At 46.9% G+C, this 13,834-nt stretch overlaps 1 protein-coding gene across 1 annotated transcript in view; it reads left to right on the top strand.

Moving 5' to 3' along the window:
- Positions 1-8,584, top strand: part of Tex26 (testis expressed 26) — a 30,863-nt gene extending 22,279 nt beyond the window's left edge. The window contains exons 6-7 of the mRNA XM_038344512.1: positions 1,654-1,815; positions 8,490-8,584. Of these exons, the coding sequence (XP_038200440.1) occupies positions 1,654-1,815; positions 8,490-8,584 (257 nt within the window). The remainder of the gene's footprint in view (positions 1-1,653; positions 1,816-8,489) is intronic.
- The last annotated feature ends 5,250 nt before the right edge of the window (positions 8,585-13,834 follow it).

Genomic DNA, 13,834 nt, shown 5'->3' with positions numbered 1-13,834 from the left:
ATGTCGTTTGTTTGTCTTTTTTTTTTTTTTTTTAAAGAAGCAGTCATTGCTGCTATGGCTTGATGCTGTGAGCACTCTCAGTAGCTTGCCATCACCAGTTCCCTGCTCCAGTGTCAATGTTGCTCAAGGCCCTGGCAGCTAGTTTGGATAATGGCCACACACGCAGTCTGGGCCACTGTCGTGCCCAGTCTCAGGGCAAGGGAACTGTGAATCTCAGAAGACTGCCACCTTGTGCCTTAAGTTGATGGCACTCTGCCTGGGTGGAGCAGTGGTTGGAGTCGGGAGATGCCTTGAGGTGACAGAGCTGAGAGGGAATCCCTTTAGGCTTGCCAGCCACTCAGTCTTTGCTTGTGGCAAACTGATAAGCATTCGCAGAATCAGTTCCCATCCCGTCCCAGCAAACTGCCACGATCCCGATCCCTATCACTTTTGATAGGAATGTCTCACGAGTTCCATCACCGGGCAACCACTAAGCCACTCGTTAAGAAAATCTCTCAGTGGGTTGATGAGATGACTTTGCCGGTGAAGGTGCTTGTAGCCAAGCCTGATGACCTAAGTTCGAGACTCCAGACCTACATGATGGAAGGGCAGGCAACACAGACTCCTAGGCTAAAACCTTGAGTCATGAGTGAGTTCCAAGTGGTAACAATGAGGGGTGACCCACCTTTGCTAAGGGCTGCCCCTGCCCCTGTGTGTACACCCCGGTCAGTGCTCCACACTCCAAGGTAGTACCCTCATTATCTGATATCACATCTGCCTGAATCTTCTTCGTCCCCTTCCTAAGCTGGTAGCTGCCGATTCTGTTTCTTCCCAGGAGATTAAGGAGTAGAAATTTTCCACCCTGTGAAGACACAGGGTAAAGGAATCCTGAGAACCACGGGAGAGAGGGACATCAGTGCGCTTTCTCAGTTTTCAGACCCTGGCGCTCTTCTCCTGGGGGAGGGCTGAGGTCTCGTGTTCAGCCTGTTCCTCACATTTGTTCCTTTAGAAGGGGATGCCTGAGACTGGGGACAGTATTTAGGGTGTTTGTGTTTTACAAAAGTTGGGCCACTTATTTAAAAAAAAACTCACTTATTGAAACAGCATATTTCCATTATTGAAAATTACAGCTCCACAAATCTCAGGATCCAGTTTAATCTAATCATAATTCATATCAAATGTGAGTGGCTGGAGTTGCTTGCCCCTCTGACTGACTGGTCCCTCTGAATGGACAGCACATGCTTGCTGTAAATGTCACCCTCCTTCCAAAGTGTTCATCCTAAGGCTTTCCAGGTCCCTGGAAATGGGTCTCTTTGCGTGCCCCTCTGAGGATGCAGGGAGAGGTCCTGAGAGAAAATGAGACGTTTACATTCTGTTTAGCATTAAGAAAGTGGTAAACATTACACATAGTGTTGAGAGCAGATCTCTTGAAGAGCTGGGTTTCTGGACACGGTGCTCACACTCAACCCTGGACCATGTCTCCCATCCCTCCGCGTCCAGCATCACCAACCACAGCCGCTCGGCACAGCCCCTGGTCATTGGTGGGAGGAGTAGGTGGCATCCAGTAAGGATGCTGAGTAGGCTCCAGGCTAGGCTCAGGTATGAGGGTGTGTTCAGACAAGGATGACATTTTGGCTTACTGACAGCCTGTGCTGCTGCCCTGTGTCCCTGCAGTGCCCTCTGTGCTGCGTAGCTACATACGGAACCAGGAACGCACGAAGAATCAGACCACGTACGAGAGTGACTATGGGAAAGACTGCCTGGACTTCTTGATGATCTTAGACTCGTTCTCCCCCTCCCAAATCCACAAGTATCTGCAAAGTGTTTCCTACAAAGGTAAGAGGCCTCAAGTCACCGCTTCTCCTGTTTGCCAGCACAGTGAATGCCTTTCTTAACATGCTATTCCCACGCCTAATGAGCTGTTCCCATTTTAACCACCAGAATTGAATATAAAAACCAAACCAAACCAAGCAAACAACCCCGCCCCCAGAACAAACAAACAAAAAACAAAGACTACTGTCTTAGTGTTTTATTGCTGTGGAGAGACACCATGATCACAGCAACTCTTATAAAGGAAAACATTTAAAGTCCAGAAATTTAGTCCTTTATCATCATGGTAGGAAGCAAGGCAGCATGCAGGCAGGTTGGTGCCGGAAGGGGATCTCAGAGTTCTACATCTGGATCCACAGGCAGCTGGAAGAGACAGTGAGCTACCCTTGGCCTGGCTTGAGCATCGGAAACCTCAAAGTCTTTCCTTAGAGACAGACTTCCTCTAACAAGGCCACACCTACTCCAGCAAGGCCACACCTCCTAATAGTGCCACTCCTTGTGGGCCCATGGAGGCCATTTTCTTTTAAACCACACAACTACTTTTTTTTTTTTTTTTTTAAAGAAATCCACGATGCCATGCAAACCTTGGTCATTGAAAACTTTTCCTAAGAGGCTCACCAGAGTCCACTGCTCACATAGCTCCATGTCTAATGTGTCCGGTCCCACCTCACAGGTGGTTGAGCCTCGTGCACCTGCGCTGGGGTAACTTCCCTTTCCTCCAGTTGGCTTTTGTACTGTCTCACAATTTCATTGTATTTTGTTTACGTTTGACTTCCTGTTTGGTTGTGCGTGTTTATTGGCAGGCTATTTACACACAAGGATCTTCATATTTCACACCCCTAAATAGCAAGTGCCATCTCAGGACAGGGTGGAGTTAGTCCATGTAGCAAGCTTATCAGACCAGCTCTGAGATGTCCAGTCACCTGGGAAAGTATAACATGCCGACAAGGGAACAAAGAAGTTTCAGGACAGGAAGCAATCCTTCCCAGAGCTGCCTTGGTGTGTGTGTGTGTGTGTGTGTGTGTGTGTGTGTGTGTGTGTGTGTGTGTGCTTACAACCCAGTGTAGGTGAGTATTCTTATAAGTTTTTATGCCAAGAGGATCTAATATTTTCACATTCCTAAGATTCCTCCTATACCCAACTTTGTGAATAAGGCAATGTGGAGCCATCAGCTTCTTCCTTTTCTGTAATCAGGCCTTTGCTGCAGATGGCTCCCAGTTGCTCACTCTTCGATGGCACCCTTCCTCCTCACCCACCTCTGTGCCCCCTCCATCCCTAATCACCACTCCCCATTAGTCCCAGCCTTCACCCCTCCCCTGGCAAAGACTCTACCCCTACCACGAGACCTCCTGCTCCAAACAAGGCTGAAACCCTACGGTGTATGCATACACAGAAGCCTGAGGAAGCCTTGGGAGTCTTCCTCCTTCGCTTCCCATCTTTCTCTTTTTCTCAAATCAGAAGCTCACAGGATGGGTTGACTGACCAGCAAGCTCCTTGGGAGCCATTTATCCTTGCTTCCCAGTGTTGGGGTTATAGGCATTTGAAACCATGGGTGGCTCTTTTTATGTGTACAATAGAACTCAAACTCAGGTCCTTGGGCTTGCAAAGTAAGCGATTTTACTCACGGAACCATTGCTCTAGCCTTTCAAATGCTTTTAAGGATGGAGTGTACACACACACACACACACACACACACACACACACACACCTCAAGAAGAAGAAACAAGCGCCAGGCTGCTGGGTGTCAGGGAAATAGGTTAAGCAGCTGCTTTGCCTCCTATGGAAGCAGAAGTGTGTTTTCTTCTGAAAGCCTCATTCCTCCCAACACCTCAAGGCCAGGCTGTCTCTTCAGGAAGGACTGAGAGCCTTCTGGAAACCTGCTGAGCAAGTCCCTGAAGACACAGGGGAGTCTACCAGCAAAGCCAGGCTGCCTGCCTGCTCTCAGTTTCCATGCAAATGGTGTAAAACCACCCTCTGCATTTACAGAAAGCTCGCTTTACCTTTAAGAGCCACATCCCTTGGGCCCACAGAAAGGAGGATTTTGCTTCCTTCAGAAGGTGCTGACATCTGCCCAGGGATCAGGGACCGGCCATACCAGATGGAACCATCACACAGGCCTGATTTCCCACTCTCTGTATGTGTGCAAGCTGAGGCTTGCGTGGCCTTGTTCCCTAGGAGTGAGCGGAAGTGCAGGGGTTGGGGGATAGGGGAGGCTCCTCTGCTATGTGCTGTTAACAGCCAGCTACATTTGTCCATCCGGTCACCAGCCAGGTTAGCTCTGGGACAATTTAGGCTTCTGTTTCTACTTGGATGTCCAGGGCAGCACTGGGAGCAGATCCCAGAACTGTGCCACGATGCCCTGGGCTGCTGGAGAAGCCACTCTGTCCCAACTCCACTTTAAGGCCCTCGCTCATCGCTGCAGCTGTTAGGGGGCGACTGGCAAGTAGGCGTTTCCCTTAAAGTTTTCATGCAGCGAACCTTGTCATTTCTTAGTGCCAGGGACGATGGCAAGGCCTGTCAGCTGTGACCATCCCAGCAGCACCTTCACAGAGGGGCTCAGCTGGATGTCAGGATGGAGGGACCTAAGATGTCATAGGCTCACCTATTATTGGCTCAGCTTAAGTCATGTAGTAAGCTTCTGTGGGCTAGAAGACCACGGCAGTGGTATTTTGATGGAAAGAGAAAGATAGAGAGGGAAGGAGGGAGGGAGAGAGAGACAGAGAGAGACACCCACAGAGAAGGACGGAGAGAGAAAAAGAGACAGAGAGAGGTGAGGTGGGTGGGAGGGGACACTAGTCTTCCCCACTAAGTGATCTCCCAGGCTGGGGTGAAGAGCGGACAGGATGAGCAAGGGTAGAGGAAAGATCAGCACTGGGGAGAAAGAGAGGGACACTGAAGGCAGGCTGTTGTTTAGTACAAACAACTCTCCCGTGAAATCCGAACCCCTGTGAGTACCCATGGGACCACCGGGGACAATTCCCACACCTCACTTCACACCATCAAAGCACAGGCATGCTAAAAATGTTGCACGCAATTCTCCCAGGCTTGTTTCTGCAAGGCGTATAGGAAACAGAAGCAATTTTTGTGTTTAGACTTGGAGCCAATCTCCCAGAGACCTCACCATGTATATGCCCATATTCCCAAATCCAAGAAAATCGGAACCATTTTGAGTTCTGAGCATTTTGGAAGGGGGACGTTGAAGCCCATATTGAGTTTGTTTCTAACTTGAGAACCTCGGACTGTGTTCATTAGTGGACAGTCTAGGTTCTGAGTTATTTTATTCCCTGGGTTTGATTCCAACAAGTTGGAAGCTAGCAGTTCCTGCATATGTTATCTGCTGGTAAAACCCTGTCATCTGCCCACTGTCTTCCCACTTGAGTGATAAAATTATCTGAAAGCTGGTTTTCTCGATAACTTTTTAAGCTATGACTCCCTCCCCATTTTTCCACCGACATACAGCTTGTAAGGTGGTTCTCTCAAGCCCGTAATTCAGAATTCAGAATTGCACGGATTGGGACTGGAAAGATGGCTCAGTGGTTGAGAGCATTGGCTGCTCTTGGAGGATCTGGGTTAAATTCCCAGCATCTATCTGGCAGCCCACAACCATCAACAACTCCAGATCCAGAGAATCTGAACACCATATTCTGACCTCTATGGGTACGGCAAGCATATGGTACACAGACAGACAAACATGCAGACAGAACACCCATAAGCATAAGTAATTTTTAAAAGAATACATGTATTCACTCATTCAGCAAATGTCATTGGTTGCATGTCTATCACACTCACTTAATACAAAGATAAATAAAAACAAATCCATCCTAGCAGGGAACCCACCTTCTGGTGTGGAAGACAGAGGTATAGGCATAGTGACATTTATCACCATTAAAGAAATTGTTGGTTATAGGAAAAGGCTGTGTGAGGTGCTGTTAGCCCTAGGTCCACAACAGAAACCATAGAATATTTGTATAAGAGGGGATTAGCTCGCCTTATAGGGTAGGGGCTGGGTGGTCCAACCATGGCTACCTGGAGATAAAGAGAACAAGATAACTGTCCAATTCAGGCACTCCCAATAGGAAACCGCATTAAGTCCAGACATTCTCTGGAGAGTCTTGAGTCTATGCTGGAAGGACAAGGAAGTCAGCACAGGATGCCAGCAGCAAGACAGACACACTGACCCAGGAAGAGGCATTTATCAACACCTGCTGGCGGCTGCTTCTTCTAGACTCTTTTCATCCAAGCTATCCTCTGAAAGATACCACCCATGTTGTGGGCAGCCTCCCCCGTCCCCGCTCACCCATCCGTGAGTTGATCTTCTCTGGAAGTGCCCCAACAAACCCACAGCCGTGCCCTAGGCATGGCGGAATCCAGTCAAGTTGTCAATCAGTGTCAACCACCGCAGACACAACTGCCAAAGCGCAGTTGACTGACATTAAGTTTGGTGGACACTGGGGCATCTTGTTTTGGCTAATATGTGCCCAGTTTGATTTATGCTCTATGCATGTCTTTATTATAAGAAGGGCACTTTGTTGCTTCTATACTTCAATATAAACTTCAAAACTACAGACAAGCTGAAAAGGGAGCAGATTGGGTGGCAGCAGTTGGGGGTAACACAGAGCATCCAGAATTCCCACATGCAGGGGAGTATCCAATAGTGGGATCACTCTGGGGAATGCTCCGATGGCATCTTGCAAAGTTAAACATATGCCTACGTCATGGCTTAGAAATTCTACTTCTGGATATTGGCCTGAGGGAAATGGAGGCAGGCAGCTACAAAAGGACTTGCATAAAAATACAATTTCAGCCTCGATATCCCAGAACTGGAAATAGTCCCCACCTCCAGCGACAGGAAAAACGGATGAGGTGAAAGGGAGCACATTCCTGATCCATAAGACAAAATGTAGACACTCAAAAGACACTGAGCCACAACAAAATCCAAACGTTAAACAGGCGCTCCTATAGGATTCCGTTTATCTGAAAATCCACAGCAGGAAAATCTCATCCACGGTAAAAGAGATAGGACCAGAGGCTGTCTTGGGGTCAACGGTATTGCCTGGGAAGCATCTAGAAGGACTTCCTGGGTGGTGGAAACAAATGGGTGTGGCTCATCAGTGGTCAAATGTCAACTGGCAAACATTGCACATAAGGATAGCGCATTTCATTCCACGGGAGACACAGCTGAGTGGAAAAGTACTGGGACCAAGGGAGGGGGAGGATAGAGTAGGAATAGCTCACAAACAGATGCAGCTGTGACTGGACAGAACATAGGCTACATTTCCGCACTGTGGGAAAAGACTAACCTTGTTGGCATCACACAAAGACACACAAGAGAAAATGAAAGTAACCTGGCAAAGGCAACTCGTTTTTGCAAAAATGTAGGCTGTGACCGAGACTGGGCTAGCAGGCACCCAAGACCAAGGTGGCCTCTGTCTTCCATCTCTGATGCGAGGGGAACTTGGTGCTTTCTCTCTGACTATGGTTTGACCTCATAGTCTACTTTTGATTGGAAAGTGGCATGAGAGAAAGAAAGAAAGAAAGAAAGAAAGAAAGAAAGAAAGAAAGAAGGAAGGAAGGAAGGAAGGAAGGAAAGGAGGAGGAAGAAGAAAACTTCAAGAAACGCCCATAGAAGCCCGCTCCCACTAAAGCCTAACACGACCCTGCACTCCAGCCATCCAGCCTCCCTCCCAACACTACCCCCCCCCAAGAAAAGAAGCCACACTCCCCTCACCTACCCTCAAGACATGAAGGAGACCCCGCCAACCAAGACAAAGAAAGGGAGGAGTGAGCGCTCCCAGCATCAAGTCTGGGAATGCGCCAGGGCTTTCCATGAACAAAGTTTTACTGGGTAGAGGAGTTAAAAATTTTGAGTTCCTTTGCATAAAAGTTTACAAGGTGTGAGAAAAGTGTGGTGGATTGGCCCTTGGTGAGCTAGTTATGTTTGATAGAAAAGTTATTTTTTCTTAATACACGAGCATACGCGAGTGCACGTGCACACACACACACACACACACACACACACACACGCACGCACGCACGCACATGGAACCTTCAGCTACTGGTCTCAGCTGGCATTGTGACACCGAGGAAGAGGATGAGTGACAGATGACCCTTCTGGGAATGAGGAGTTTTACAGTTCCACCCTATGTGAACGCTGTAATCAAGACTGGGGAGTTACCGGTGTTCAGAATCAAACAAGACCCCGTCACAGCCCAGGGCTTCCCAAGGGCAGGCAGGTACAACTCAAGGACAGCAAAGGCCACCAAAAGTCTACAATTTTCTTCACCACTGTTTACTACTGTGCGTCCTATAAAGGTATATATGGCTGCTGATTAATTAATGACACATTAATATTATGTGACATCACCCATAGTGTGCTTAGCCCTTCCCACAGGGTGAGGTAGGCATGCGATCTCCATTACGGGATGAGGGACAAAGAAGGGTGTTAAATAGCGCTTGCTGGCACAGAACCATACTGGGTTCTGTTTCTTTGCAAACCCACACCCTTTGCGGGGAGCTCAGAACAAGTAGGGCCCCGGGGTGCTCTACACCATACACAGTACCCTCCAATTTTCTCTCATAGCAAACTAGTGCATAGCATACTCCTACCAGATGCTTGCTTCCTCCTAAGATCTTGCTGCTTCATACTTAAGTTGGAAACCTCTGCTTTTCTTCCTTGGCAGACAGACAAATTCTTGATCGCTTCATCCATTCTCATTGTAACATTGGTGAGGGGAAAATTGGGAAAGGGAAACGAAGCCGCGGGAAGAGACCCTGAGATCAACGGACGCGCCCACCTCAGCCCAGTCGCTTGCTAATGGTCAAGGACAAATAGGTGAAATTGCTCCAAATAGATTGTGGTAGTATGGATATGTATGCACTGCTGTGATCCAGTTTTAAGTGAAATCAGCTAAAGTTACAAATCACTCCCGGCACACAGCTTTAGCTGTGTCTCGTAGATTTTTGATGCCACATGCTTTCTTCTTTTTATTTATTTGTATCGTTTTTGGTTTCAATTTTTTAGTTTCTCTCCAGAGAAGTTTCAACTTCCCAGTAATGAAAATATTTTAAAGATGTTTCCAATGTTGATCTTCGTTTTGGATGCTGTACAAAACAATCTCCACTTTGGGGACTTCTTCAAAGTTTTGCTGTATGTTTTAATCCAGCATATGATTATACCTTACAACAATTTATGAGAAAAATTCATTTTTGTACTTCTGAAGTCCTTCTTACTGTTGCCTTACTATATTTTGAACTGTCAAGTTCTGGAAAAAAAATGTTAAAGACATGACATAATAAACATGACCTTGTCAATCTCTCCCTGCATTTTGGGGATTTATTTTCATTTAAAAAAAAATATTTGGCCTGGTGATGGTAGCACACACCCTTAATCCCAGCCCTCAGCACTTGGGACACAAAGGCAGACGGATCTCTGTGAATTCAAGATCAGCCTGGTCTACAGTGTGAGTTCCAGGACAACCAGAACTATTACATAGAGAAACCTTGTCTCAAAAATAAATAGATGAATTTTTTTTTTTTTTTTAAGTTTACGTGTATGGGTGTTTTACCTGCAGGAATATACAAACTCCACATACAAGTAGTACCTGGGAAGGCCAGAAGAGGGCGTCCGACCCCTGGAACTAGGCTTAACAGATGATTATTAGCCACCTTGTGGGTGCTGGGAACTCCATCCGGGTCCTCTGGAAGAACATCAGGGCTCTTAACCTCTGAACCACCTCTCCAGCCCCCTCTGCTTTATTTTTGACCCTGAGATTATGCAAAGTGCTTCTGCTGACTAATATTGTCCTTTTTAAAAACTTGGTTCTTTTGAAAAATTTGGTTCTTTTTAAAAACTCGGTTCTTGCTTTTAAACTGAATCGCATTTAAATTCCTATGAACATAGCGTTCATCTGTTTCTTTTCTCTTTGTCTCTGCTCAGTGCTCTCCCCTGCTCTTAACCTCCAGTCTGGTTCTTTACTTTCTCCTTGTAAATTTTGTGTGTTGGGAGGTTGTTTGGTCTGCACAATGAATGTGACCATGTGCGTGCTTGGTAACCTCAGAGACCAGAAGACGGCACTGGATCTCCTGGAACTGGAGTTGCAGCTGGTTGTGAGCCATGCTGAGGTTGCTGGGAACCTGGGTCCTCTGCTAGAGCATCCAGGCTTCTAACCGCTGAGCCATCTCTCCTACCTTCAGTCTGATTTTGCAGCTTGCTTTCAGGGCCTGTCCAGAGAGACTGACTGCCTTTTAATATGGCAAGCTGTGTCTTTTGACACTAGAAATTGCTTAGCCCCACAATGACAGTTTTGTTCACTTGCTTCTGGGTTTTCTGTACCATTATTGCCATTTCCATTCTTATTCTTCCCGTTTTCTAGTTTTCTCTGCCTTTCAAGAATGCAACTTTTTTGTTTTCATCTTTTAATTGCACATTATTACTAAATTTAAATTCCTCCACCCATTGTGTACGTAAATCATATCATCTCTATATTCTCGCTACCTTTAGCTCCTTACCTCTCCCCCTGTTTACTGAAGAAAACACATGTCATTTTTCCATTTTGTTTTTTTTTTTTTGCCTCTAATTCCATCCCCTGCACACAGAGCAGGAGCTCACCATCCCCTCCTGTTTAGATACTGAAGTAGTTTGGATTTTGTTTTAGAAGAGATTTTCCCTGTTTAACATTAAAGTCATGGACATTTTATATATTCTCAATCACTTACCAATATGATCTGTTCTACCCTGCGCCCCCTTATTTCTCTCTGCGGCGAGCTCCGCTCATGGATTTGCTCTCATTTGGAGGGAAAATCTCCCATATTCTTCTAATCTTTACTTGTTCAAGCACAACTTAGAACTCAGAGATCCATCTGCCTCTGCCTCTGGAGTCTGGGATTAAAGGTGTGTGCCAACCATGCCCAGTTTATATTTTAATTTTGATGTTTCCCTTTTTCCCTCTGTATGTTTCGTTAGGTTAACCCATGTTATTTTTTATTATATCACCTTCACTATCAATTTATTATGTTGCTTATCTAGTTATTCGTTGTCCCGGTTTTTCCAGTATACATCTTGAATTAACCAGATTTTTGTACCAAACATTTCCCCCAAAGTATTTCAAGGTCCTTTACCTGTATGTACCCAGTACCACCATCCTTTGCCTTTTGCTAATCTCATGTCCATTTTATTTTTTACCTGGGGAATAAGCACACATCTCTGTGGATTTTAGATGGATAATTTAAGCAGAGTTAGGTATTTTATGTCTTTACATTGCTACGTTTGCCACCCTTCCAGCCCTCTTCCCTCTGTCTGCAGATCTGAGTTTGTCTGTGGGAAGATTCTGTGCCATTTTCATAGCTTCTCTTCCTGATAGACCACTCCTGCGGTGATATTAACCTAGTCTGAATACAGAGTGAGTCTAAGGTTAGTTGTTGGGGTTCGCAGAGCATCAAAGGCTTCACACTTTCCTCTCTCACTCTGTGTTTGCCTAAAAACGCCATTTCTCCTGGGTTCATGAAAGGTAATTCTTCCAGGTACGGAATTCTTTTCCAACAGGTGTTTCAGCCACTGATTGCTCAATTGATGGTGTCGTTTCTAAAAGGGAATGTTCTGGAATCCTTGGTTCCTCCATGTCTGTCTTCTCTTGTTGCCCTTCTCAATTTCCATCTCTGTTCCCAGAATTTTGAATATGCTATAAAGTGGTTTCTCTCTTTGGCCAGCTTTGGTATGTAGCCTTCTAGTTGTTCCCTGAGCTTCCTAAAACAATGGTTCCTGCCGTTAACTCTGGAAAGCTCTCAGCCACCAGGTCTTCAAATATGTCTCCTACCTGTTTCATTTGATGCTGTCACACAGTTCTGGAGTGCTTTTCCCCTGAGTGAATTTTACCCTTTATACTTCATCTGGCTTCTGCTGAAGCATCTATTGAAAGTGGCAACCACAGAATGTCTACCATGGTCACTGGTTCTCCTCTTATCTGAATCAAGTCTACTGTTCAGCCTTCAGAGGGGCTCTTCATCTCTGCTGCTATATTTTCAGAACGAACATTTCTGTGCCTGTCTTTCTGTGGGTTTCATCTTTACTGAAACCCACAGTATTGTGTGTTGTCTGTTTTCATTGGAGACGTCAGCATTTTAACCAGAATTCATTAAAAATTTAACTACTGGGGGCTGAAGAGATGGCTCAGGGTTTAGTGTCACTGACTGCTCTGGCAGAGGACCAAGGTTCAGTTCCCAGCCCCCACAGGGCAGATCACAGTCCTCTGTAACTCCAGTGCCAGGGATCCAGCTCCCTCCTCTGGCCTGCTCTGGCACTGCATTCATATTATACACATGCACACATGCAAGCAAAACACCCATACATGTAAAATAGAAAGCAATCTAAAATGTTGAAAGTAAAATTTGATTAACTGTCCCATGTCTGTTTGTTTCTGTGTCATTTTCTTTGTGCCTTGGTGTGTTGTTCTTGTTTCCGGTCACACCCACAGCCTGCTGCTTTCACACAGGGGAAGTGCTGCGTACTGCCAACAGTGCCCTCAAACCACAGGGTTTTCTTACCTAAAACCCCCACACCCACACACGACAAAAGTTCATATGAGTCTTCAGAACAGATAGATACCCGGCAGTCCGATTGCCTGAGTCCCGATTGCCCGAGTCCCGATTGCCCGAGTCCCGATTGTCCGAGTCCTCAGAAAGAAGTCAGTGCGGTTTCGTGTTTAGCTTCCTAACACTAAACCCAGGAAGCTGTTCAAGCTCCCATCCAAACTCTCCTGTTGTGCCAATGGCCTTCTGGCCTTGTAGAAACTTCAGTGGGAGGCTGAGCTCCAGGCTTCTGTCATCCCTTTCAAGGGAAAACACAAAAAAGACAGGAATGGTCTTTGCTCCCACCCACCCACCCCCCCCCCGCCCCAAACTGCCTCCCACCCACTACCACACACCCCCACAACCCCCCCACCCGCCCCCCCCCCCCCCCCCCCCCCCCCCCCCGCCCCGCCTTCCCTGGAGGTTTGCGGACCACAGCTGTCTGTGTTCTTTCTCAGGCACCTTCCTTCCCAACTCAGCGATCAGGGGCTGATGGAACGTGCCCCTGGGTGGTTAGCCGTGTTATTCAGTGCTGGGACAATTTGTCTTAAGGCTCCATGAAGTCGTTTCTCTTTCCCCGGGAAAATCCTTCTTGCCTTCCCTTTGGCTGAGCAAACATGAAAAATTCTAAGTCTTGAGTAAGGGGAAATTCAGGCTTTATTCTTGCCACCACGCGTTATTGGACCACGGCAAAGAACAGTTAAAGACAGGGCTCCCAAATTGAGAGACTCCGGAGAAGGAACGGGTTTTTCTGGGTGTCTGTGGAGTCTGAAGCGGTCAAAAGGGTGCCAGGCAGAAGGGTCCCATCTTTCTTGGACTCAGTTGATCGCGAACTTAACGAACTGCTTTTCCAGTGACCACCATTTCTTGTCCCTGTCAGCAAGTGCTGCGGAAAGCCAGCGGGAAACCAGGCTGGTCTGCCAAACGCCCGCAGATGGAATTCACTGGGTAAAAGGAATGCTAGCTATGCTAGCTTCAACCTCCTCGGGAAAGAGTGTCAGCGTTTTGCTGCTGGAATTGACTGGATGCGTGCAGACTGTGCTTTTCAGTGCTGCCACACCCAGCCACAGGCGGCACTGCCTCTTGGTTCTGCCAGCACTGGCCTGCAAAGCACAGCCCGATCCTGGCTCCTGAGGCCAGGGACAACCACCAGAACCCTTCCCAGTGTTCACGGTCTCCACTGCCAGAAGAAAAAAATGCTGCTGAATTTTACATGCAGCTAATTATTGCAGTGTAGGGTGGTAAAGGCTGAGAGTGGGCATGTTGACACAGGTTAGTATCAGAAGTTAAACTGAGTGGACGTTTGCTGTGGCTATGTGTCTTGGACTATTGAGACTGTTATAACCATCTGCCCTGCTCACTGTGGCTTGTGAACAGCCTAAGGGTTATACCAAGATGAGGCACAAGCTGGTTTGGATTGAGTGAGCGCTGACTCCTGACTCACCGGTGACACCTTGCTGTG

This window comes from Arvicola amphibius, chromosome 10 (genome assembly GCF_903992535.2).
Source record: "Arvicola amphibius chromosome 10, mArvAmp1.2, whole genome shotgun sequence".
Lineage (NCBI taxonomy): Eukaryota > Metazoa > Chordata > Mammalia > Rodentia > Cricetidae > Arvicola > Arvicola amphibius.
Note: the sequence above shows the minus strand (reverse complement) of the source record. Positions and strands in the feature narration are given on the sequence as shown.